This window comes from Paramormyrops kingsleyae, chromosome 3 (assembly GCF_048594095.1).
Source record: "Paramormyrops kingsleyae isolate MSU_618 chromosome 3, PKINGS_0.4, whole genome shotgun sequence".
NCBI classification, from domain to species: Eukaryota; Metazoa; Chordata; class Actinopteri; order Osteoglossiformes; family Mormyridae; genus Paramormyrops; species Paramormyrops kingsleyae.
In genome coordinates this window covers 38,385,364-38,410,594 of record NC_132799.1, presented here as the reverse complement: position 1 = coordinate 38,410,594, position 25,231 = coordinate 38,385,364, and the positions used below count along the sequence as shown (strand labels likewise).

The following is a 25,231-nucleotide window of genomic DNA, read 5'->3' as shown; positions in this document are numbered from 1 at the left end:
GCTGCATGGGTTCCATATTTACCCCTGTAATGAACAGGCCTCTTCAGAAGGCTGTGACTACAGATATTGTTCTTAAAATAATTTTTGGTTATGAGAAGTATGGAAGGTGGCTCCTAACAAACTTTTGTCCTATGCAGGAGGGTTCTGAACCTATCCGAGAAACAATGGACACAAGGCAGGGAATAACCCAAGATGGGGCACCAACACCATTCACATACATAGGCAATTTTGGCAACTCCAGTTCACCTTAGCATGCTTTTGGACTGGTGGGAAACCAGATAACCCAGGGAAATTCCCACGACAATATGTGGAGAACAAGAGCCAGAGTGTGATCCAGAGGTGTGAAGCAACGGTGCTAACCACTGCACCACCATGGCAACCTTTCCTTCGCATCTCGAATACAAAAACCCACAAAAAGCCAAAAAAAGGGTGATGTCTTTCAGATACTAGCAACAATACTATGAGTTTATAAGCTGAAAAACAAAACGGAAAAACGATTTTTCTGAGACAATTGTCTGTGACATAAAAAATAAAAGACGGGATGGTTTTTGAAATAAGCTTGATAAGTTTTGTCATTCACCTGCAGCTCTTCAAAGTAGCCAGGAGAGGGAACCAAAAACCAATCTACAGTGGTGAGAGCGAGAATTTACATTCCCCTTTACTCACACTAGGGGTCGCACTTTTAAGCCCAGAGACATTTCGATTATGCTGGTATCATTCCCAGTGAAGCCCTGCCTTGATTAGCTTTGCACAATTAAGGTCAAACCAAAGATATCTTGGGATTTCAAATCTTTATTCAGTCCTTTATAACAAAACTGTGTTATCTGACAATGCATGTGAAAAAAAAAATCAGTTGAGTTTGTCCTAAAAAATATTTCCCATGGGTTGAGCCTCACCGAAATAATAAAAAAACAGGTACAAAATGAGCTTCATTATTACTTAGGTGCCCTACGACAACCTGGCATCCCATTCAGAGTATACTGCAGCCTTGTGTGCCGTAAAGGCTCCATGCCCTGTCACTAACCAGACTGCTATTCGCAACCAGAAGACAGGTAGACGGTTTACTTAGGAGTTAAAAATGACATTTTAAAATGAATTAATATTTCAGTGTTCATAAAAGGGAGGAATGTATCTAGGTCTACATTAAACTAAGACTTTTATTAGCAACAGGGTTAACAAGAATTTAGACTTTACAAGCCTCAAATGGGGTCACAGAATGACACAAAGCAGGGCTCACTCCAGATCCCAGAGAGCAGAATGACACACGGGTTGCCTCTGGCTCTCCAAACCCCTTACCAACCTCAGAAGGAAGGATCAAACCAGCCCAAGTGAACAGAATTCAATCAGGATCTTCAGTGAATGATCACCAGCTTATAGGTCATACAAGAAAACTGCAGCAGATGTCAGTGTCATGATTCCAGAAATGGGAGTCCTTACAGAGGAAAAAGTATTTCAGAACAAAGAACATTAAGCTGTAATGAATAAGCAAAAACATGTTTATTCATTTTTTATTATGAAATACTGCTAAATTTCCCCTAAAACTTCTTCCAGTGTACTGTAGTTTCAAATGGTGGACCACACTCTCAACCATTATCCTTGGAGGACCTAAGCCAAACATCAGCCATAAACTTTACTGTGGAATCGATCTGGACAGCGCTGCACATCATTCTGCTTAATTCAATAAATGTCTGATCATTTTCAGTGTTAAAAATATATATTTAAGTTAAGCTCTAAGAATCAAACCTATGTAAGGTTTGGATAAGGAATACAAAGTTTGGTCACTATTTAGAAGAAAGTGCTTCATCAATAAATGAGGGGGACAAGGCTGTCTTTAAAACTGCAGGTCATTAAAACAGACTTAAAATTAGATCTCCATAACACAAAAAAATAAGTTACAATTTGCTGTGAGCAGCAAGGTCCAATCTGAGGCAGGCTCTGTTGTAAGGCATCAGAAGTCCAGTCACCTTTAACGTCGTCTTAAGAAATTAGTCTAAAGGGGTTCTGTATGTGTGTTTTCACTGCAAATGAGTGATGAGTGCAAGCATGTGTAAAAAGTATCAATCTGTGTGTGGACAGCAGGATCATCTATGTAGGTCTGCTAAGCTGGATGGTCCAACAGGTCCTTGTACCAGATGACCTTCGTAGGATCTGGAAGGGTTGGAAGATAGTTAGAACTGCAGCACATTCTTTCATACTACATGAAAATATAAGCACCTACTGGGCCACACTGGTTACAGAAAAAGCCCAAAAAGATAAAGCTCAAATTTACCTTTGAGCTTTTAGAGCAGCAGGCAGCTGTTAATTTTTTTAGGAAACAGCAGTAGCTTTCCCATCTTAGAGATGGTACCAAAGTGTAACATCTGTGATCCCTTGCTAAAGCCTCATGCAACCATTCACATTACTTCACTTTGGTGGGACCTGTAAGAGGACCTGGAGTCTACTGCAATATTCTTAATGGCATGAGAACCTCATGAGTACAGAGAAGCAGTTGAGAGAAATAAATCCTCATTCACAAGTCATTCTAACAAACTGCTCTGCATTGAAAGATCGGCAGAAAATTGGACATACGTCGTATATTAAGAGTTCAAGCACGTTTAAATAATAACCCAATGCAACTGTCCTGAATAAAAGTGTTCAGTTTGCTTTTTCTAAAGGATAGGAGACCTCACCTTCTTCATGTTGTCTGTAAATGGCACCCCACTCTGAAAGAAAAGAAATATTTAGTACATAGGCATATTTAGTACCTAGTGCTCACACTATGGACTACTGCAAATCAGGGCAACATACTGAATCCTTTCACATGTTAAATCAGATTTTTATGGCAGTGCACCCTTACATCTGAGCAGTTATCACTTCTCTAAAAGGAAGAATTGGGGCAATGGAGCCTCATGGAAACTTTACAGCTTCAACACAAGAACCAAGTTCTTTTTCATTCCAGCAAGCACACATTCACAGGTTGTTGATGCGCAAAGTCAATGAATGTGCATGCATGTAATCATGTGGTATACAAAAGTAGACTAATGTGTACTTACAATGCCATCAACATAGTCAATACAGAAGGGGAGTACGGAGACATTTTAAACCATAACACATTTAGACAAGTACTACTGACAAGAATTGGAGCAAACGCGTGTACCTGACTGCAGTGAAAAGATCGTCCGCTCTCACCTTGAGTGTGGTAGCGTAGTGCTTCCACCAGATGACGGCAACCAAGCAACAGCTCTGGGGGGCTCTCAGCCTCCAGCCCACACTTTCCCACCGGCAGCGTGGACACGGTGGGAACAGACCCATCAGAGACAAGAGACGCGTTGCCAGCGGGGTCGGTCACACCACTACCAAATGAAGGAATGAGGGGGGAACCATGGGACGGACCATTCTGTGTGGTGGGTCCTGAGCTGTCTGCATTCTGGGGGGAGTCGCTGATGAAACTTAGCCCCCACTGGTTCTGTAGGAGCACCCCAATGCCGGGCAGGTCTTCTGCGACACTTCCCGCTCCGCCCTGCTTCACCTTTGACGCGTAGCTGACTGCTGGCTGCAATTTGGCAGGGCTGTCCTGCACGGGAAATGCTGGGGGAGGCTTAAGGAGCGACAAACTGTCCTCAACCCATCTCTCCCTCTGTCCCCTCTCTGTAGCCCGGCCCGCCCTTGGAGCCTCCTTCCGGAAGCTTCTGCTGTGAGGCTGGCCCCTGCGTTCTTTGTCCCTGTCAGACGTAGAGGTGTGGCCGTATGGGTACCTGTGTGTGTGGTTTTCAGACAGGGGAGGCAAATTCTGACATGTGTCCCTATTGACTCGCCCTCCTCCGCCGCCTCCACCACCACTGTTGCCTGAACCAGGCGAGAGACGTCTGTTTCGGATTTGGGACTCTGGGTTAGGTGGTGAGACCAGGCCAGCAGTATCGCACAGAGGATCTGATTCACAAACACTGACCTCCCATGTACCTGCAAAAATAGCAAAGGCACAATTCAATTTCACTACAGTTATATCAAAGTATTTTGACAAATGGCATCAAGAATAAAACTACCTTTAAAAATTCTAGCAGTTTAATACTTCCAACAGCCCCTGTGAATCATACTAAATGATTTTAAAAAATAAATAAAAAAACGGGAAACAATAAATTTCATAAGCTTTCAAGTAGTAAATCCACACATAAATATAAGTAAAAACTATTTTTAAAAAGCAGAAAGGAAACAGCATGCTTCTTACTTCCTTATACAACCACCACCTAAATGGAAAAAATATCTTCGGGGAATGCAAGATTGAGACATCAAGTCTGTCATTTAAAAGCACTACTGCCAATCAATGGGACTTACGGAGAACTCCGTGCTAATAGATCTGAGGATACAGAAGGTTAAAAAGACCCTTCAAAAACTTCGCAGCATAAAGCTGAAGGCTCAAACAAAACACCATGCGATCGGGCCGAACAAGCGCCACGTCAAAGTAGCCAGCAGCCCCGCCGGCCAGGTGACTGCGCGCAGCCGGGAGATTGCTCGACACGTGATGACGACACACTTTACGCAACCGACTAAATAAGCTTAACCAGTCACGTAACTAGTCCAACTTGGGAAAGCCTCAGTGCCGGTAGTTGCCTAGTTGAACCCAAACAAGCAAACAGGCAACCAACTCATGGATTTTGTCAATGATAAACTTTATACTTGGATACAGTAACGCAGCAAGGTCAGCTGACTTGCAGTTAGCTAGCTAGTTTCCTGGGTTTGGAAGCCGCTTTCAAAAAATATTAACAGTATTACCCACTGCTACCTACCCAAATATAACCATCAAAAGTAATTAAGAAACCGACTGATTAACTACTGCGTTATAAGTTGATTATATCTAGCTGCAGCCTGCCAGCGCTCAATCATTACGAGTTATGCCTCTCAGCCCCCCTCCCCTCCGCCGCCAGCCGACGGTCAGGATGGTTCTGGAAAAGAAGCACGGCCCAGGCCTGGGCTCATCTGACCACGACCGGCCTGCGACGGCTCGCCCATTGGCGAAACGTCAAGGCCGGCTGTTAACATCAGACGAAGTTAACCCGGTTTAAAAACGGGAACGAAAGAAAACTTGCTATCACGGGTTAAACCATGGGCTCCGTCGACCGTGTGGCTAATATGCTAACATGCGCCTCACGCGCAAGCGGCAGCGAGGCGAGCCATCCCGGCCGGACCGGTGACAAGTCTGGGAGATCGTCAGTACAACTCTATTGCTTGGTCTACCTGGATATACGAGTCTAATTCGGGCTCCCATAGATACGGCTACGCGCCCAGGTTTTCCCACAAAAAGTTTCTCCGGACTAAATCAGCCATTCATTCAAAACGTGGACCCCTAGCAAACGATACCCCCATGACGGCTCAGCGTAGCGCTCTTACCTGTCTTGATGTGCATCTTTATCTCCGCTCTTACCCCTACGGAATTGCGACTGTATTAATGGGTGACCGGCGGGAGGATACGCGGGCGACAACACTGCGTAAGCGAGGTGGAAGTGAGCGCTGGGAAATGCCGGATGTGAAGGCATTAAACTGGGGAGGGGAGGGCGGGCTTCCCGCCCACAGGCCAAACATCAATCAAACAACACAGCCAATCCGGAGCTGCGTCAGCACCATACTTGCGCTCGTGGCGGCATAGAGTCTTTCAGTCAAACATGTACAATATACAAATGAAAAACGGGCACCAGTACTGACCACTAGCAAAAATGTAAGGGTTATGTCTGTTGTTTCGATTTTTAAGCAGATTATAAACTTTTGTTACAAATATAGTTTACTACTGTAACTTTTGGTGGGCAGTACAGTACACCTCCATGCTGTACACATCTGCTGTATGTGTGGTAAGTTTACACGTTCTTTAAAGCTATTTGGTGTCTCCTTATTGACCATAGAGTATGACTGGATGGGTGTGCACATGTACCCTGCAATGGATTGGCACCCCATCCAGGGTATACCCCAGCCTTCTGCCCTGTGTTGCCTTAGATGGGCTCCAGGCCCCAGTGACAGTGATTAGGTTAATTCTTTAAGTCTTACTAAATCTCACCTTTTCTACCACTTCTAGTCACACAGTATCCTTCAGCTTCAACTCCTGGACTTTGTTTCCATCTGTGTGCATAGTGCTGGTCTCCATCTCTCTGGTCTTTACTTTTCCCTCTGCTTACAACCCTGGAAATTTTGTTTCCTCCTCTTTCGCTCTTGTTTTTCCTCCTTCTCCATTCTCTCCAGCCTGTCCTTCCTGCATCTGTATATTGTTTAACACCAGCATACTCAATCTGACATTCCTGTGCCTTTTTCTTCACAAATCGCTGTTTATTAACAAGGTAATTATGTTCTGTATGTCTGGGGACACCATGTCCAGATGTTGTATCTGGAACCTCACTACAGCTGCACCAGTCCACCATCCTGTCCCTCCTCTCCACTGCTTTTAAATGAACCCCATCCCTTCCTTTTGGGTTCATGTCTGGTGGACCACCTCGGCTCTCTGGTCCATTTCCCGTATTTTCTGGGACTCCTTTCCTTGAAGAACTCCCCTCTTCTTTCTTTCCCTCCACTGCCCTGCCCTTTGCTTTACTATCCATACTATCGCTGAGATAGTCTTGACTGCCTGTTTCCTTTGACCTTTGAGTTCCATCAAAGCTTTGACTGGATTTAACCTGTTCTATAGCTCTCACTTGTGCCTCTCTCACCATCACCTCCATCGTGTCCTTTGTAGATCTGTGGCACTCTGACTGTGATTTTTGTTCCCTAGTGGTATCTGGGTGCCCTGTACAAGGACCTATTGTCATCTTTTCACCCTCTCTCCCTTCTACAATATAAAAGGACCCTCCCAAGGTGATGCCATACTCCACTTTCTTCAGCCAATTCTCTGATTTTTTTTGGTTTTTTGGTTCCCCTGTTTGTTTCTCCCGTGCCATGTTTGCTTTCTGGTCAGCTTTTACAGCAGTGTCTTTTTTCAGCTCTGCTTTTCCAGTTGTATTTTCTGTCTGTTTATTTTTCTCAATCTCTGTGATCCCTAAAGGTGAGTCAAAACAAACCATCTTTGAATAAGATATTACACAAAAAATACAAGCATGTTTAAATATAATTTTTTAAAGAATATCTTTAAAGAAGATCTATCACATATTCAAAACTGTAGAGATACTCCTACCGTAATTTACTATGCTGACCTTTAATTTTAGTCCCTACCACTCCAGTGGTTTTTGTCGTAATGACTTTTATGTCTCTCCTCTGCATTATTTTTTTATGCATGCTTTCCTTCCCAGGCTCATCCTTGCTTTTACCCAGCCATTTCTGTCCCTTATGTTCCTCATTTTCCTCCGGTTCCTCCTCTTCTCCCTTCTCCTTATTTCTGAGGTTCCACTTGTGATTTCCAGGTTCTCGGGCTCCTTTCCCTTCACTTTCACCTGCTTCCCCACTTTGCCCTTGTTCCATGGTGAGCTGGGTGGAGCACATACTCTGCCTACGCAGGCACCACTGACAGTGAATGAAGCGGCTCCTTTCCATAATAAGCTCTCGATGCTCTAAGGTGCTCTTCTTGGTTCTCGAGAGGCCCCTCCATCTGTTGTTGGCCAGCTTGTTCTGAAAGAAGCCAGAAAAGCGGGACTTGGTCTGGATGACTTCTGTCCTGCCTTTATCTGACAACCATTTCTGATCAAGACTCCTGTCTGTCTCTTCCCAGCCATCATCCCTCTCCCTGTCTACTTCTCCATTCTCATCTCTCATAGCTTGAATATCATCAGAACTCCAGGATTTTCTCTGTTGCCTTCTCTCCTCTATACTTTGCTTTTCTCTGCTCCCTTGTTTCATGGGGTTCTTCTGCTTAAGCCCCTCACAGAATTGAACCACCCCCTCTGTTGCCTCCTCCCTTAGCTCTTTCAGGCTCTCCCTAAGCACTTTCCAAGCCAGCAGAGTTCCCTGTGCCATTATCTTCTCAGTTGCCTCTAGTTCCTCATCTTGATTGCATTCCTCTGTTGCTTCATTTAGTGCATCTGCCTTTATTTCTCTTCTCATTTCCCCTTCATTGCTCCCTAGATGTTTAAAAAAGACAGACACATAATGTTAAGCCATTGTTCATGTTGTACCTTGAATTTAAATAAATCCATCCATTTTTCATAACTATCCAGCACAGGGTCACAGCAAGCCTGGAGCCTGTATAAGAAAGCACTGGGCAAGAGGGAGAGGACACCATGGATGGGATGCTAATCAATTCAAACACAGATAACAAATTCTTAACTGACTATTTTTTATTTTTTATTGTTTAGCTACATTTCTTCAAAGTAACTCCTGTATATTACAATATATTTTTTAAATCTGGTATGCTATTTGATATTGTGCTGAAGTGTTTCAGGACTTGAGACATTACCAGTTTGCAGTCTCTGGCCACTATGCCACCTGCTGGTGTAGTGCATATACAGGTTAAAAAGAATCAAAATTACAATTTAAACAATTTCATCTGATTCAGTTTGTGAGTAAAAAGATTTTTTTTACATGCTCAATACTCCACTGTATCTCTGATAAACAGAAAGTGACTAATAATTGCCAATTTGTACTGCTGACTATTGCAAAAACTACCTGCTCTGACAGACTCCTGCTCTTCTGGCTGTAATTTAGTCTTCAGATCGTTGGTCTCCTTGATTTTGGAAGATTCCAGCACAATTTGGTCCATGTAGCCTTTTATACAGCTTGGTTGGTCATCGGACTCCACTGCAGAGACTAAAAGTAATGTATCTTTAACAGAATTTTCTCCTGTAATACTAAAAACGTAATGGCCAGTCTCAGGAGTGGTATGGTCACAGTGATGACTCAGATCTTTCATAGGCTTTATGACTTTGTCATATGAAACATTTACAGGTGACTGTAAAACAGTTTGACTACCTGATTCTAAGGGAATCAGAAGAATCTGAGTGTCCTCACTCACAAAATCATTTTCATTAGTTTCCTGCACAGGTCGGATGGATTTCTCCTCAGTATTTAATAATATACTGGTCATGTTAATCATACTTTACTCACTCTGATCCTCTGTGTTAAGAAATCCATACATGGAATCATTGGAGGGTTTGACTTTCGTATTTAGTGATGCATGAGTAAATTCCGTCATAGGGTGATCAACATGGTCATGGTCAGATTTGTCAGTTAACTTTCTCATGGGACAGTTTGTAACCCTGATATTAAGGCAAAGTTTAATGGATATTATGATAGGCAGATACACATGGCCCTGTTTTGTCACCAGTGCAGCAGAGGACCTCAACACTGACTGATCCTTAACACCTTCTTTGTTAATTATATAGGGAGAATGCAATTTAGGCTGGTTATTAAAACCTTGTCTACTTAGAAAGTCCTCAGTAGGCTTTATCCCAGGCTCATCCATGCAGGCTTCACAATTTCCAGATTCATCGGTGGACTCTGGGGCAGTTTGTTCAGTAAGAATCTCAGAAGCAGGGTAACATTTAGTATTTATCAGTGGAAAATGACTAATGGTAATCTTTTCAGTCGAATGTAACATACACTGGTCAGAATGGCCTTCCGAGTTAAATGAGAGTTTTGTAATTGCCACTGCATCCTGATATTTACCAGATTTCATCACAGCTTGTTTGTCCACAGAACACATGTCTTCATGGCCCTTCTGGGGATCTTCCCGATGCTTCACCAGCACAACATGGGCTGTTTGTTTGCCTGCTGGCATCTCCAGTTCACAAAGAACTTTCTCATTCTTTTCAACATATTTGTATTGTCTTTTTTGGTCTACATCTCCATTACCAAAAGCACTGCTTTTGACTTTGCACTGATCGTCTTCTGCTTGCATATCCATTCTACTGGCACGGGGTTGGTGTCTGACTTTTTGCGCCGCAGCTCCTCCTCCCACTATCATATGCAGATAGACTCGATGAGTCCCCTGATATATTAGGCTTGTTCAATTATTTCACCAGTCTGTCAACTGAAAAAAAGTAACAATAAGTAAAATTCACTTTTAATGATGCCTGATTTTTTTTTTTCTCAATCAGTGGGTACATAGTAAAACATTAAAACAAATGAAATTACTACAGAACTACCAGAATATTAAATTACCCATTTAAAACATCTTCATTAACAATAGTGATATTAAGAAGAGTAGAAATAACCCAATGTGAATGTGATAAAATAAGTGTTAAATTTCAATTTTAACACATTAAAAGTATTTTACCCTGCATTAACATTGAGTCGCTCGTATCGGACTCAGCCCTTATGGCAAATCTTCACTGATATCAGTACACAAAGGACACAGCAGCAAATGATTTGCTAGGTCAAAACCAAAGGCATAGATTTGGATATGGATGGTAGGGACATGTCCCTGCCAATACTGTGGGAGTAGTGTGTACATGTGTTTAGGGGAGTGGAGGTTCTGGCTGATTTGGTCCCTACATTGTCAGAAAAAGGCTGCAGCCCTGGTACAGTTTTGGTCCCAAAGGTACAAACATCATTAACGTATCCCAAATGTTACAAAAATGTTACTCAGAGTACAATTGGAAGTGTACAAATGGAAGACCCTTGAGGGCACAGCACCAGTGACAAGTAATTGTACCTTCAAAGGTATATTTTGGTACATTTTTTCTGACAAGGTATTAAAAATATTGAAACCAAACCGACGCCCTTGGGCAAAATATAAATGTCTATCGCTGATTTGACCAGTGTCACCAAATTTGGACAGCTGGCTGGCGTGGTATTTTCAATTAGAGACAAGTCCGTACACTAATTTAGATATGTGTAACAGTATTCTTAACTTGCAAATAGTCTGTAGAGTTTGCAAACTACCCCAGCTAATTTTAGTTTTATAATAGAATAATATAAATTTGCCGTAAGATTTCTCCTGGGTTGGGAGCGTGAGTCTGAAAGCGTGATTGTGACGCCAAATGCCTGAGAGCTGGCAATCTTGGATTTTACTGTTCAACGCTAAGGCCACTTAAAATTAATAAATTGTTTTACATGGCCGCCCGCCTCAATTTTTTGGTGCCGCCTCGATTTTTTTTATATTTTATATTCTTCAAAAAATCCGTTTTTTTCACCTCAAAAACTCTCAGAGATTGTCAATACGCAGAGATCGTCAATACGCACGTGCGCCATCGTCAATACGCACGTACGTCGTTTGAAATCATCTTGTGTTTCTCTCAAACTGGCTGCCGTAAGTGAAAAATCTTGAATGTCAGCCTCGGATTTTTTCACTTTTTATTGTTTGCACCGTTGAGAGTTTAAAATGTTGAGACACTGACAGAATAAAGTTTAATTTTGTAGTTTTAGTATATCTCTGTTGCCGTTCGTCTTTTCGCTAAAAATATAAAATATAAAATCCCCTACTCACCAATATTTTAGAAGTTTGAGTCATGTAAAACAATTTATTAATTTTAAGTGGCCTAAACATACCGTAAACTATAATCCGTCAGTTAGTAAACCTACACGATATTATTTTCCAGTAGTGATAGTCGCTGTAAAGTTAAGTTTGGTTAACTAAGATTGTAAGGTCCACAATATATAAAGAAACGTACCTATGTAGCTGCAATCGCTTTCAACCTTGTCGATGTTTTAGTTATTCATCGTAGTTCATTACGTATTAGACAAATAATTAGAAAACATTAATAATAAACATAATGATTCCACCGCACCACTCTGCTGTATGTATCTGTTAGTCGTATCAATCAGTATTTACATTTAAAATCAATTTTAACGATTTAAAAGACGTCCGTTGCGGTTTAGTCCAAACGTAAATACTTCTTTTCTATAAGGACGTATGAATAGTTGTACCCCAAAGCAGACCCGGTTTTGCAAGTGTGGCAGAAGGTGCATAACACCCTCAAACATATCAGTTCAACATTGATGTAGGCTACAGTGCATATTAAAATCATGTTTTGTCATTACGTATTAGTTTTTGTGCATAATGCTTTGGATTAACTCATCTGAATTAGGGACAGTAGTTCCCTAGAATGCGCGCATATATATATATATATATATATATATATATATATATATATATATATATATATATATATATATATATATATATACACACTTTTTTTTCAGTGAATGCATTCACTTTGTGTCCTGATAACATAACATGGCTAAATTAATCTCACTGAATGTTCTCATGTCTAATTAAACCAACTGAATGGTAAGAGGTCATAAATGTTTTTCATTAGTATAAAATCAACATAAAAAACAACATAAAATATTAAGAGAGAACAAGCAATAAACATGTATTTCCTACTAAAGCTATATCTGTTTTCACATATGGTATTATATATTTATATATTATATATGGTTTTATATTTTTCTATAGGCTTTTTCCTTGAGTGCCTTACATGTGAAGTGTGTTTTTTGGTATGAAGGTGGCCATAATCATACAAGATAAAACACTGACTTGTAGTGTACATATAAAAAGCATCAGGCATTGTCATATATAATTCAAATAAGAAAAATGCTTGCTAACCTTATATGAACCATGCTGTTTTTTTCATATGGGTAGTGCCCCATATGAACACTCTGCTGCATTATGATGGTGTCCTGTGTGTATTTAATGTGATTGATAGTCCCAGAGAAATAAGCCGATTAAACTAAATTATTTGAATGTACACGCAAAGTATCTCATTTGAACATTATGCTTGGAGTAAGCACTCCAATAGGTAATGGATATCACAGGCATGTAATCCTAAAATAAAATTATAAAACATATAGCAGTGGCATTGTTATTGATTAAGCCATTCCATAAAGAATCTAAAATACTTCCACAGCTCCACGGTCATTGAATCTGTAAATGGTTCCAAATGGATATTATATTATATTATACCTTAACATAGAACCATAACATAACATTAGATGTTATTTATTATGGATAATATATACAATGAAACTGGAGCAGGCAAGCTAGTTCTGCCAGGTATAATGCCGAAGCAGACCACTACGATTCCTTCCCCTGCAGTTTGCCCACCAGGCACACACAGATGTGGAAGGTGTTGTGATCCACATGCTCCACAGAGGCTACTCCCACCTAGACAAAGTCAGGATCATCTACTTTGGCTTCTTAATGCAGTCCAGCCTCTGAACAGTGCAGCTTGATGCTCCTACAGTCTCCTGGGGATGGTGGTGAGCAACACTGGGCCACCTCAAGGAACTGGTTTCCCTTCCTGTTTACCCTCTATGTGTTGGACTTCCAGTACAACACTAGCTCTTGCCATCTACTGAAGTTCTCCTCCATTGTAGGATTAGCAACAGACATGAATAAGAGTACAGAGGACTTTTGTAAAGGACTTTGTCTTGTGGTGCAGGAAAAACAACCTGCAGTTCAACATCAGCAAAGCAAAGGAGTTGGTGACAGGGAGGTGGTGCAGTACTACAAATACCTGGCGTTGACCTGAACAGCAGACTGGACTGGGCAGATAACACAGTGGTGCTGTGCAAGAAGGGCCAGAGCAGACTCTACTATCTGAGGAGGCCTTGGTCATTTGGTGTGTTTAGCAAACTGCTGAGTACGTTTTATCACTCCGTAGTGACCAGTGTGCTTTTCTATGCTGTGGCAGTGGCATCAGTTTAGGTGATGCAAAACGCCTGAACAAACTCATAAAGAAGGTTAGCTCCATCACAGGCTCTGGACCCACTGGAGGCAGTAGCAGAGAAGAGGATGTTTGTAAAATTGGATAACATGATGAACAGTTCTGCCCATCCGCTCCAGGGGGCACTATTTGGGAACATTTAGCCACTGGCTCATTGCACCACACTGCACTAAGAAGCGCTACTGCAGATCCTTCCAAACTTCTACCACCAGACACTATGACACCTTCTCCTAAAAACTGATTTATACTTCTGCGTAGAATCTATGTCATCATTTTGGCATTGCCACATACCCTATGCTGTAGCCTGACGTGCAGTTCCACAGAAATGTAACTACAGGTGTCAGGATATGGCATAGGCTATGCATGTGGCAACCTATGGAGTAGATTCTACGTAAAAGCATAAATCATTATAAACATGCCACTTCCCACCCCCAGCTATAACAAGTCAAGAAAGCATCACATATTTGCCATAGTCCAGTGCTATATATTTTATTGTACCTTCTACTGATGTATCAATTGTTTCCTTAATATTCTGTCTTTCAAGATATTCTATTTGTGTGCTGTGTACTTCTTAATTTGTTTGAACTATGTTTACTTATTTGCACTGTTTACTGTCTTTGCACTGTTTATTTTGCATTATCTAATTAATAACAGAGAAGTTACATGTAGTTTCTGAAATTCAGGAAAGCATTATAAATGAATCTTATAGTGCTGTAAATCGCTGCTACATTTGCTTATTTGTATTTTTCAATATATGTATAGCGCACATGACAACACCGAATAGGACTGCACATATGAACCGGACAGCCGACCAGCGCGCTTTCCGGGTAGTACTGTAGTGGGTAAGTCCTCACGTCTCAGCGAACGCGGTCACGTGGCGGCATGGCGGCCGACGTCGTCGCGCATCCTCGTCGCGTCCCTGCGCGCCCCCGCGACTAGCGGCTTGTTTCTGCCGTTTAGTTTCTATTTTGGTCGGTTTAGGCTGTGGTACGGTAGGTCCGTTTTTTCGCGGTGTTCGACCCGTTTTGTCCATGTTTGGTGAGTAAACCCAGAGTGATGGAAGCGGGAAGTGTCCCGGAGAAAGACGGCGCAGGTGTGTATTGCTTTCCGTAGCGTGGTGCACCTTTGCAGCCGGGGCAGGCTAGCAAAGCCGTACACGGGAGTGGATAGCGCTGGGTTTGCATGTGCCCTAAACAACTACAGCATTTCTTGTTAATTCTAAGTCATAAACATTTTAATCCAAAAAGTTAAGTAAGACGGTCAATAGCGAAATCTGATAAGCAACGACTGAGGTAGTGTTATGTGCACTGTTTTTGGGTGGTTAGCCGGCTGGCTAACTGTCAAACAGTCGCGGATGAGATACAGTAAAGAACAGCCATGCAGTGGTTAGTGGTGACAGATTAAATTTAGGGTTCTGTTTTGCCGTCTGACAGGCTTTATTTAGGATGGCATGTTTTAGATTAGGTTTAGATTATATCATAACTAACCGACTGTCAAATCCAAATTCGACCTAGTGGAACATAAATTTGCGTATTGATTGCTGCAGTTAACTGTTGTGCAATGTAGGTACTTGTAAAAGTTATTAGTGCAAAATTATTTAGCCACGGTATGGGATAAAAAAAGGTACCGCTAATCACACGGTTTGCAGAATAACACAGAATATGATTTAAAATGTGTAAGGTCATCAAAGGTTAAATCAGTGTCTCGAAGAAGGATTTTTTCCCGGATTTTGCGGTTAAATAAAGTAAACAAATTGTGACTTCTTTGAGCAAACATACTATTCTATAATATAAAAATGACAAAAAGATTGCATCAGTATTCGCCCATCTGAATCAGTAGTTAGCGTACACACGTTTAGACACTGGATATCTGTCTCACGACCAGTGTATTCCATCTCATTCATAGCAGACTGCAATCCTCTTTTGGTTGCTATAGACAACTTTGTGTCCCCATTGGCTGGTTCTCTTGGCATATATACTCAGTGGTGGCAAGCTGATAAGTTAGCTGGTGTGCCACACTCCACACAAACCTTTATGATTAGTTTGATTCCTCTCCAGAGATGTTCATAGTCCTTGTAATTTCTGGTATGCCCACATTTGAATTGTGTTTTTCGGGAACATATCTTGAATATATTTTCAGTTATCTCGAGTTCATGATAGTGCATTTTAAAACGAAAGCATTAACTGACTGTGGGACCTTCCCAGACAAGGTGTTATTAACCTGCATTGTGGCACCTTAATTACATACTGGAGATCTCAATTTAAACATTTAAATGATGTGTCTTGAAGTGTGGTAGTTCATACATGCTTATTTCTACCGTACATGCTTATTTCTGTTTATTAATAATTTACATTTGACAATTTACTGAAATTTTAGATTATTGATTAGAGAGCAGATCCCAGTGAATTCCATTTTGTGTTGTAGCAATAATATTTTGGAAAAAGTCAAAAAGTGGTGAATACTTTTTAGAGCCACTGCACTTATATCTATGTCAGTCAAGGTGTATGATATAACAGCTATACAGTATAGAATGTCATAGTTTTATCACTGTATTCAGCTTATGATTTTTAGCCTTTTTTCTATTTCAGGTGCCTGTCTCTCTATCTCTGCTCTTCGACTCCTGGTTCCGCCCTTACGGCTGCTTTCTGCCGCCATGTGGCAAGTAGCTCAGCGAAGTGACATGATGCATTATGGGAAGCTGGAGGAGTTTGTCTCCTTGGTCACGGAGACTGTCCCAGAGCTGCTGAGCTACCGACAAAGAGCACAACTCATTCTTGGTTTGCGAGCAAAGGTGACTAAATATATGTAATGTAAATATGTTTTATCAAGAGTTATGGCAGATTCGCTCATCAATTAGCAAGACTAATGCTAACTGTGCCAGTGGAATGAGAACAAGGAGGAAGAGAAGAGCATTAAAGGTCTTGAGAAGAAGCTCTGTTTCCAGTTTGCCTCCAGCTCTGTCCCGTTGTTTTAGCTGATTCTGGAGCTGTTCCGTGGCCAGCACCCGCCAGACCTCCAGACCATCCAGCCCCACCTGGACAGAATCCGGCCCCCAACCACACTTTCTATGTGCACAGATGTAAGTACGTACTTGAATCTCAATTTTCCCGGTCAGTCCAATACACACATATAGAGGCTTCAGTCTGCTTTTTTATAAATTATTAAAATGATTATTTGCCTTATGTTTATATCTGTGCATGTTTTATACAGTGGGCCTGCGTTCATAATGGGGTACCGCAGGGTTCAATTTTAGGATCACTATTGTTCCTAATTTACATTACTGATATTGACACCAATACATACAGGTCGGTGGTGTAGCAGATACTGATCTAGCAGCAGAGAGGCTACAACGGGATCTGGATTTAATTAACGACTGGGCTGATACTTGGCAGATGAAATTTAACACAGATAAATGTAAGGTAATCCATGCAGGGAGCAGAAATATAAAGTACAGATATTTTATGGGTTCCACTGAAATAAAGGTAGCTGATTACGAGAAAGATCTCGGTGTGTATGTTGATGCTTCCATGTCCCCCTCTCGCCAGTGTGGGGAAGCAATAAAAAAGGCTAATAGAATGTTGGGTTATATCTCTAGGTGTGTGGAGTTTAAGTCAAGGAAGGTGATGTTACATTCATATAATTCCCTCGGAAGACCCCACCTAGAATATTGTGTGCAGGTTTGGTCACCATACCTTAAGAAGGACATTGCTGCCTTAGAAAAGGTGCAACGGAGGGCTACAAGAATGATTCCTGGTCTTAGAGGAATGTCTTATGAGGAGAGGTTACCTGAGCTGAATCTGTTTAGCCCTGAGCACAGGAGACTGGCTATTTCAATATTAGTTTAAATACTAGAACTCGTGGCCATAAGTGGAAATTAGTGGGAGAACATTTTAAAACAAATTTGAGGAAGCACTTCTTTACACAGTGTGTAGTTAGAGTATGGAATAGTCTTCCTGCTAGTGTAGCGGAAGCTAAAACCATGGGTTCCTTTAAATCAGAGCTAGATAAGATTTTAACAACTCTGAGCTATTAGTCAAGTTCTCCCCAAACGAGCTTGATGGGCCGAATGACCCCCTCTCATTTGTAAATTTCTTATGTTCTTATGCTCCTGGGCTCAATAAAATTCATATCTCTTCATCTTGTCTTGTCTTGTCTTGTCTTATGATGTTTAATTCCAAGTAGAAAACACTACATTCAAATGCTGGGGGATAGCTGAGAAGTCCCCAAGTCAGGGGACAGTAGCCTTTCCTGGATGATATGGTTGATATTGTTGGCATTATGGTATTCTAATTAATCATTTAAATACATGAATAAGGTATTGCTTTTTAGCCTAATTCCAATTTAAAATTCCAACAATTGACCTTTACACTGCCTTTTGAGGAAAAGTCCAGCTCATGCTGAATCTCTGAGCGGAATTTAAATTCAGCTGGCACCGTGCCAGGCTCTGTGAGCTGTCTGGATACTAACCATAGCCCCAGTTAGGTTAGTTAGCAGTAGTCATGATGTTCCTTGTGTCGGGTGTGTTTTCAATCGGTCCTCATATGTCATTGTTTCTTAGTAGGATCTTCATTCACATTGTTTGCCTGGTCTGACATATTTGCTGTAGGAGAGTAATGGTGGATGAAAGTTACTTAGGAGGAGTTTCTAGAGTTAAGCTTTATTTCCTCAAGTAAATTGGAACCCAAGAGACAGATTTTTGTATTAATTGTACTCAAGAAATGGCTTGTGTTTAAACAGGTGATGAGAATTTAAAAACCATAGATTTTGCACAAGTACCAGAAGGAAAAACATTGTTTGTTTTGAATGTTGAAAGCACGGCTCAATGGGTAGTGAGGACACCTCAAGATCATCTTCTGGATCACTGGTTCAAATGTCTGCATGTCAGAGAGAGAGAGCCCTGCACTGGTTTTGCATCCAAATCTAGTGATCTAGAGATTCACAATATATGTTATATACATGTGAATACATGTCACTATCAGCTGTCACTATCATAACCCGTAATAAGAAACAGTAATATATTTGTTATTGCTCACTGCCAAAATTTCTACAATGGTGTACTACTATTACTCGAGCAATTTGCGGTTGAGAGCCTTGCTCTGGGGCTCAATAGTGAAATCACGCAGCTGACTCGGATCCTTTATGGTCTTATAAAGCCTTAAAGTCAGATTTTCGTACTGGACCTGACATTAGTTATGGCACTGATCTGTCCTCTACTAAAAAAGGTAGAATTATGCTAGTCCATAAAAATGAGGGCCATGTGACCTGCCTGAAAGAGGGAGGTAGCTGAAATGCAGCTCTGCTTCCTGGTTAGTCACATGTGACTGTATGACCCGCGTGGTCTTTTCTCTGTTTCTCAGAGCGCTCATGCAGAGGTGCAGGAGTCCGGAGCCAGTTTCTGGGAGCTGGTTCAGACACTTCTGAAAGACCCTGCAGAGAGGGAGCGTTTCTTCCAGGTCGGGAAGCCGCACCGTCATGTGCTCACAGCTGAGTTGTGCATTTTTTCAATCTGTAAAAGGTGTTGCCAGTATTTATTCAAAGAGAAATCAAAAGAAACCACCTGTATGGTTCACCTTAAAATGAATGGGCTGTTTATAGTGTATGTTCAGGATAGTAAATGGGTCTGCCTTGCTTTGTCTCTATTAGAAATGGATTTGTTACCATGCATAAATGAGGCCAGTATTGTGAATACAGTAAAGCAGTTTTTAAATAAAAATGATGTAAGAGAACTAAAAATCAACATTAACAATAACAAACACCTTTCTTACTATATATTCACTTTCCACTATTATATTCACACACATTCCTTTCTCTCTGTCTCTCTGCATCAGGAGGTGTTCCCAGTGGAGTATGGACCCAAGTATGACATGGCCCTGCAAATCCTGGTGTGGGAGCTCCTCTCCAGGCTGGAGCAGCTCCTCCCAGTACCAGATCTTGAACAGGTACAAGTGCAGTATCCAAGATTCTCAGGGTATATGAACATATGCAACAATAAAGCTGAGTACTATCAAAAGAATTACTCAGTTTATTATTTTTTTCCATGTTGCATTAATTCAGCATATTTGTGCTGTTCGCTTAAATTAACATTTAAATTCAGACCAATGGCTATTGGTCACATTATGTAACCCGTAAAAGTAAATATTGCAGCTCTGTGCTTAATATTCTTCCATAACAATATTGTACTAAAAACTGCAATCGAGAAGAGGAAATTATACAAATAATACTGTGTAAAATATCCTTCTACAAGGCTCTTGCTGTTTGTATGTGAACACAGGCATAAAATGTCAGTCTCTGGTCCTGATGGTTCCTTGTATTAGGGCTAATGTCTTCATTTTTTGTCATGGGAAAGACATGGTAATTGTAAAACCCACCATTCAGTGCTCTTGTAAGCCTCAAACATGGATAAACATGATTCCACCCTATTCTGTCAGACTGTTTCCTGGCTCAGCACTGCCCCCTCAGTCTTGGAGGAATGTGTGCAATCCATATCTCAGCCACAGCAGCTGAAGACCATGCTCCAGCACTACAAATGTTATGGACACTTGGAGACAAATGGTAGGATTACCAAATGTACAGTATAACGAGCAAGCCCTTGTTTTCTTTAGCTACAATCACTATAGTGCAGAAAAAACTTTAGTGTTTACCGGTAGATATTTTATTTGATATTTATACAGCTGCAACACTTCCTATATATGTTGCAGTTTGGTTGTAGTTTGTTCTTGAATGCTTCTGTTATCTGGACAGTGGCCTATTTTCTTTATGGTACCAATTGGAATGTGTCATAATTCTGTTTGCCAATTATTAACCATTTTACCAGTTTTTAGAAACTTACTGTAAAAATCCAAAGTCCATCTGTTCCATGGTTATAATATACTGACATTGATTATGTATTCTGCAGATTAGCTGAGTTCTGTTATGTGAACACTTATTGAAAAGCATATAAAATCTTCATATTTTCATGGAATCTAAATTCTGCTCCAGCATACTGTGGGTATTAACTGTAGTCTTACCAAGATTTATTATCTAGATAAATATGAAAATATAAATGTAAAAGTGTTATAACAGCAGTTAGAAATGCAACAACACTGCAAATAGTGATTGTGATGGCCTGAGATGGCCACAACAACATGTTGCAGTTACCTGGGGTGAAACGGGAAGTGGTGCATGCATTTTATTGGTCCGACGGACAAACGGCCTGGATGGTCATGGTTCCCTTTTAATCCCCATTGGCAGTACCAACAGGTGCCCACAGTAGGGGGATGAGGAGCTGGGTTGTGGCATAGTTGTTTGTTATTTCTTTGTTAACATTTTTTGATTTAGGTTTTTCTTTATAAAATTATTTGTATAATTTTATGGGCTCAATATGTTATGGGGTTTATTTAGTTAGTGGCATGTAGGTATAAATGTTATGGTAGTGTTCCCCCCTTGTGTGTGTTGCTGGATTGATCACCCAGTATATATGTTTCCCCAGTGTGTTATTTGTTAGGTCAGTTATGTTCAGTGTAGGTTGGGTTATGCTTTGCTTTAATTTTGGTTTCATTCTGTTTGGTTGACCTCATTTTATTGGGCCCTGGATTTTCCTTTGTTGGATATGCTTTTTGTATTTTGATGATTTTTCGATTTTCAGTAAAGTTTTTGGTTAGTAACTAATTCTGTGCCCCTGAGTCTGCTTGCTGGTCCCTCACAGTGATCTTGAGGATGATGCCAATAGATCAGTTTTCAAGGCAAAAATGTTAATATACAGTCTAACTTTTCATGTGTGGATCTGTCCTTCGGCCCAGCTTCAATAACCAGTTGATCCAGTTAGCGCCCCAGTGATTTGGACTTGCTACACTAGTCTGCTCATGTTTTTATTGACGCGGCGTTTCCCTCATCTTTCGAAAGAAGCATCATTTACATGGACTGGTAGAGTTGGTTATGCTGGTTATGACACCTATTTTTGTCTCCCTTAGCGACCATCCCCACCGTGGATGACTGCGTGCTCACCTCTCCGCCCTTAGTCAGAGTGGTGTTTGCTGCTAAGCAGATAGATCCTGATATCCAGGCTGAAACGATACATGACTCCATCAGCTTTTTAAGTCCCTCTTCAGTGAGCGAAGAAGTGGAGATAGAGACTGTGATGGAGAGCACTGATTATGCTGAGGTGGAACTGAGAACCAGTGCGGACCAAGATGAAAATGGAGCCGGGGGCGTAGATACTGGTACAGAAGAGGGGGCAGAAGATGGAGATGGTCATAGTGAGCAAGATCAAAATATCAGTCGGAGAGGAGGAAATGGAGCAGTTCACTGTCCCCAGATAAGCTGTAGCTTGAGCTTGGGTCCCTCAGAGCTGAAGAAAGAGGAAAAAGCCATGGGGGAGCTGGCAGAGTCGCTAGAGGATAGGTAAGAGACAGCAGACACATTGAGGCTCTGGAGGACCTCGGCATGGCGCTGTGGCATTGAGACACCCTGCATCTGTGTGCTTTTATTTTCAGGATCAGCACTGAGCCCTCAAGTGAATCAGCTTTGAATCTGCAGATGAAACAGAAAACAGGTGAGGGGAAACCCTGCTAGCCCCCCATAGGTTATCTCTTACTTCACCACTGTATCTACACACTCTCAGCAGAATACTGGCAGTGGTGGAATTTCCTCATTAATCCCTGACTCTGAGTCCAAGTGAGGCCCCTGTATTCTTGGATTATTACTTCTTTGGTAAAATAGTCACATTAGGGTTTCCACACATGTCCACAAACCCCCGTTGAGGTTAAATGTAGCTGTTTGCCATCCAAATATCAAAGGCAGGTTGCATTTCTGGCTAGCTTAATTCCGCTGAGTTTGCAGAGGGATGGATTTGTTTCTTTCGACGTAAATGTATATTTGAATTTAAATCTATACTCTTTAAACCAAAGGTGGGCAGTCTTATCCAGAAAGGGCCATTGTATATGCAGGTTTTCGCTGGAACATCCTAATTAGTTTACTAATTATAGGACTGATTGGTTGAAGAGCCCTTACACCTGGGTTTCAACAAAAACCTGCATACACACCGGCCCTTTCATACATACACATCCAATCTTTGATAAGATTGCCCACTGCTGCTTTCAAAAGTTGAAACAATTCAAGAAATTACAGATGTTTCACTTAACAGCAGTAGAAAGCTGTCTTCTCAAGGGTCTGGTCTGGCCTTTTAAGAGATTATGGTTTCTCTCTTGTCCAGCAGATGGCACTGTGGAGCTCTCATCAGTGGTCTTTGCGTGTGCCATGTGCCCTTTCGTCCACGCCAAGGAAATGCACCTGCATCGGCACATTGAAAGAGAGCACCCAGAGGAATATGACAAACTCCTGAGGTCTGAAGACCCTAAAGCCAAGACCCAGGAAGCAGAGAGCCCCCAGGATGTTCAGGGTCCCACACAGACCCGCACAGGGACCTCCAAGTCCCACACCTGCCCCCAGTGCGGGAAGAACTTCCGGTCACGCTCAGACCTCGCCCGGCACCAGCAGATCCACACGGGTGAGCGGCCGTTTCCCTGCGGCCAGTGTGAGAAGAGTTTCAAGAACTCATGGGACAGAGCGAGGCATGAGCGCACACACACGGGTGAGCGACCCTTCCAGTGCTCCCAGTGTGGGAAGAGCTTCACGCAGCTGGGCTTCCTGAGTCTGCACCGTAAGCGCTCTCACAGGGGTGACTGCCCACACCGCTGCTCGCTCTGTGCCAAGGACTTCGCCTCCCCATCAGAGCTGGCCAGGCATAAGCAGACACACGCCATCCGGAGGCAGTACCGGTGCTCGCAGTGCGAGAAGGGTTACACGCGCTTGTCGGACCTGAAGCGGCACCAGCTGAACCACAGCGGCGAGCGTCCGCACCGCTGTGCTGAGTGCGACAAGAGCTTCACCCAGCTGTGGATCCTAGCTAAGCACAAGCGCACCCACACAGGCGAGCGGCCCTTCCTCTGCCCCCACTGCCAGAAGAGCTTCACCCAACTCTCCATCCTCATCCGGCACCAGCGCATCCACACTGGGGAGAGGCCATACCGCTGCTCCCAGTGTGACAAAACCTTCCTCTCCTCAGGTGAGCTCTCAAAGCACCACAAGTGTCACACGGAAGACCGGCCATACCTCTGCAGCGAGTGCGGCAAGAGCTTTAAGACAAAGCGCACCCTGAACGAGCACTGGCGGACACACACCGGCGAGCGGCCCTACTGCTGCTCCCACTGTTCCAAGTGCTTCGCCAAGTCCACCGCCCTGTCCCGGCACCAGCTCATCCACACAGGTCAGAGGCCGTATGTGTGCTCCCAGTGTGGGAAGACCTTCCTGTCTTCCAGAGAGCTTCTATTACACCACCGCTCCCACACGGGCGAGCGGCCCTACAGCTGCCCCCGGTGCGAGAAAAGCTTCAGGTCTTCCTCAGACCTGACCCGGCACCAGCGGAGTCACACGAGGGAGCGTCCGTACACCTGTGCCCACTGCAGGAAGACGTTCTCCTGCTCAACCAAGCTGAAAAGACACATGGAGGTCCACAGTGCAGACAGGCCATTTCAGTGCTTGGAGTGTGGGGTGGGATTTAATCGGCTGTGTCTTCTGAAGACACACCAGCGAACTCACATGGAAAAGAGCTGAGCTGTTGCTCCAGGCTTCTCTTACTGTGTGTGTGTGTGTGTGTGTGTGTGTGTGTGTGTGTGTGTGTGTGTGTGAGAGAGAATGTATGTGTGTATGAGTGTTTTAAATAACAACATTCTGCCACATCTGAAATTTATTCTATATTACATGGACAAAGTAAAAGACTATAAACATTGTTAAAGGTAATCAGATTGCATAAAACAATATTGTACATTTGTAGTCATTAGTCATTAGCCAGGTGAGATCAACGTAATAAAATCGAATTGATATGTTCCCTTATATGAGTGATTGTTCCCTAATTCCTTGGTTAGCATTTAATCTTTTTTTTTCCCCACAGAATGTTTTTTTTTGCTACTTCGAAGGCAAGGTATAAACTGAGTGAATAAGTGTAAATGTTAATACAAAATATGGCATAACGTAATCCATTCTCACTTTTTATAATGCTGATAAAGTTGCATAATCATAAATTAAGACTCACAGAAAATAATTTCTACTAATTTGTGTGCAGAGGTTCTGATTGAAGTTGAAAGTTTGATCACAATAGGTTTTTGTATTTTGACAGCTGTTAGAAAGCGTGACTGTTTTAAGACTCGTTACAGTCATGATTGTAAATTCCTGTTTTGTACATGGCATGGCTCGGTAATGATTTTTTTCCCCCCAAAACTTCTGGACCATCTTTGACTCATGCTAGTGTTTGATGATGATGGAGGAGATGATGATTTGAGGCTCAGGCTCGTGTCGATGTCACCCTGGTGATCCGATATCAATACTTTCAAAGCAGACACTGCGGTTGTCCTCTTGCGGGGTGTAGCCGAAAGAGTAACTACTGTCACAACCCTCAAGTGCTCCTCCAATACAGCAGCAGCATCGGTGCTTGAAAAATAAACACCAGGGAAATTAATTTTTGTACTGTGTGTGTGTGTGTGTGTGTGTGTCCAGTGGCTTCAGTGTTGGCGTGTGAGATTTTCCGCTTCCCAATAGACATGTCTTTTTCAATATAAGTAATAGATACTACGGCATCTCACAATTTTAGTACATTGTTCCAGTGCTACACAAACACAATGTATTTCAAATTTAATGAATAAAAT

At 42.1% G+C, this 25,231-nt stretch overlaps 2 protein-coding genes across 4 annotated transcripts; one reads left to right on the top strand and one right to left on the bottom strand.

Moving 5' to 3' along the window:
- Nucleotides 1–1,478: 1,478 nt before the first annotated feature.
- On the bottom strand, nt 1,479–11,664 carry LOC111838796 (uncharacterized). The gene is made up of 8 exons (XM_023802126.2): nt 11,496–11,664; nt 9,550–9,913; nt 8,551–8,691; nt 7,146–8,006; nt 6,023–6,991; nt 3,169–3,939; nt 2,670–2,702; nt 1,479–2,148 (listed from the first exon to the last, which is right to left on the bottom strand). The coding sequence occupies exons 2-8, from the start codon at nt 9,845–9,847 to the stop codon at nt 2,099–2,101; spliced, it is 3,123 nt and encodes a 1,040-aa protein (XP_023657894.2). The 5' UTR covers nt 9,848–9,913; nt 11,496–11,664; the 3' UTR covers nt 1,479–2,098.
- On the top strand, nt 10,907–25,044 carry LOC140588308 (uncharacterized). 3 transcript variants are annotated; one of them, XM_072710269.1, is made up of 9 exons: nt 10,907–11,134; nt 16,142–16,344; nt 16,528–16,632; nt 18,911–19,006; nt 19,382–19,492; nt 19,982–20,105; nt 21,503–21,932; nt 22,025–22,083; nt 22,747–25,044. In XM_072710269.1, exons 1-9 carry the CDS (start codon nt 10,939–10,941, stop codon nt 24,141–24,143), a joined length of 2,721 nt encoding a protein of 906 aa, XP_072566370.1. In that variant the 5' UTR covers nt 10,907–10,938; the 3' UTR covers nt 24,144–25,044. The 3 variants fall into 3 exon arrangements, with proteins under 3 accessions (XP_072566370.1, XP_072566369.1, XP_072566371.1); XM_072710268.1 differs by having other exon boundaries at nt 22,744–25,044; XM_072710270.1 differs by lacking the exon at nt 10,907–11,134 and adding an exon at nt 14,405–14,646 and having other exon boundaries at nt 22,744–25,044.
- The last annotated feature ends 187 nt before the right edge of the window (nt 25,045–25,231 follow it).

Excerpts from the sequence above, each read along its gene's own strand:
- LOC111838796 (XM_023802126.2), bottom strand. The coding sequence starts at position 9,847 with ATGATAGTGGGAGGAGGAGCTGCGGCGCAAAAAGTCAGACACCAACCC. Across the intron at positions 2,703-3,168 it reads ACTACGCTACCACACTCAAG|AGTGGGGTGCCATTTACAGA; the intron begins GTGAGAGCGGAC and ends CTTTTCTTTCAG. Across the intron at positions 2,149-2,669 it reads TTACAGACAACATGAAGAAG|ATCCTACGAAGGTCATCTGG; the intron begins GTGAGGTCTCCT and ends CAACCCTTCCAG.
- LOC140588308 (XM_072710268.1), top strand. The coding sequence starts at position 10,939 with ATGGCCGCCCGCCTCAATTTTTTGGTGCCGCCTCGATTTTTTTTATAT. Across the intron at positions 11,135-16,141 it reads TTTCTCTCAAACTGGCTGCC|GTGCCTGTCTCTCTATCTCT; the intron begins GTAAGTGAAAAA and ends TTTCTATTTCAG. Across the intron at positions 19,493-19,981 it reads CAGTACCAGATCTTGAACAG|ACTGTTTCCTGGCTCAGCAC; the intron begins GTACAAGTGCAG and ends CTATTCTGTCAG.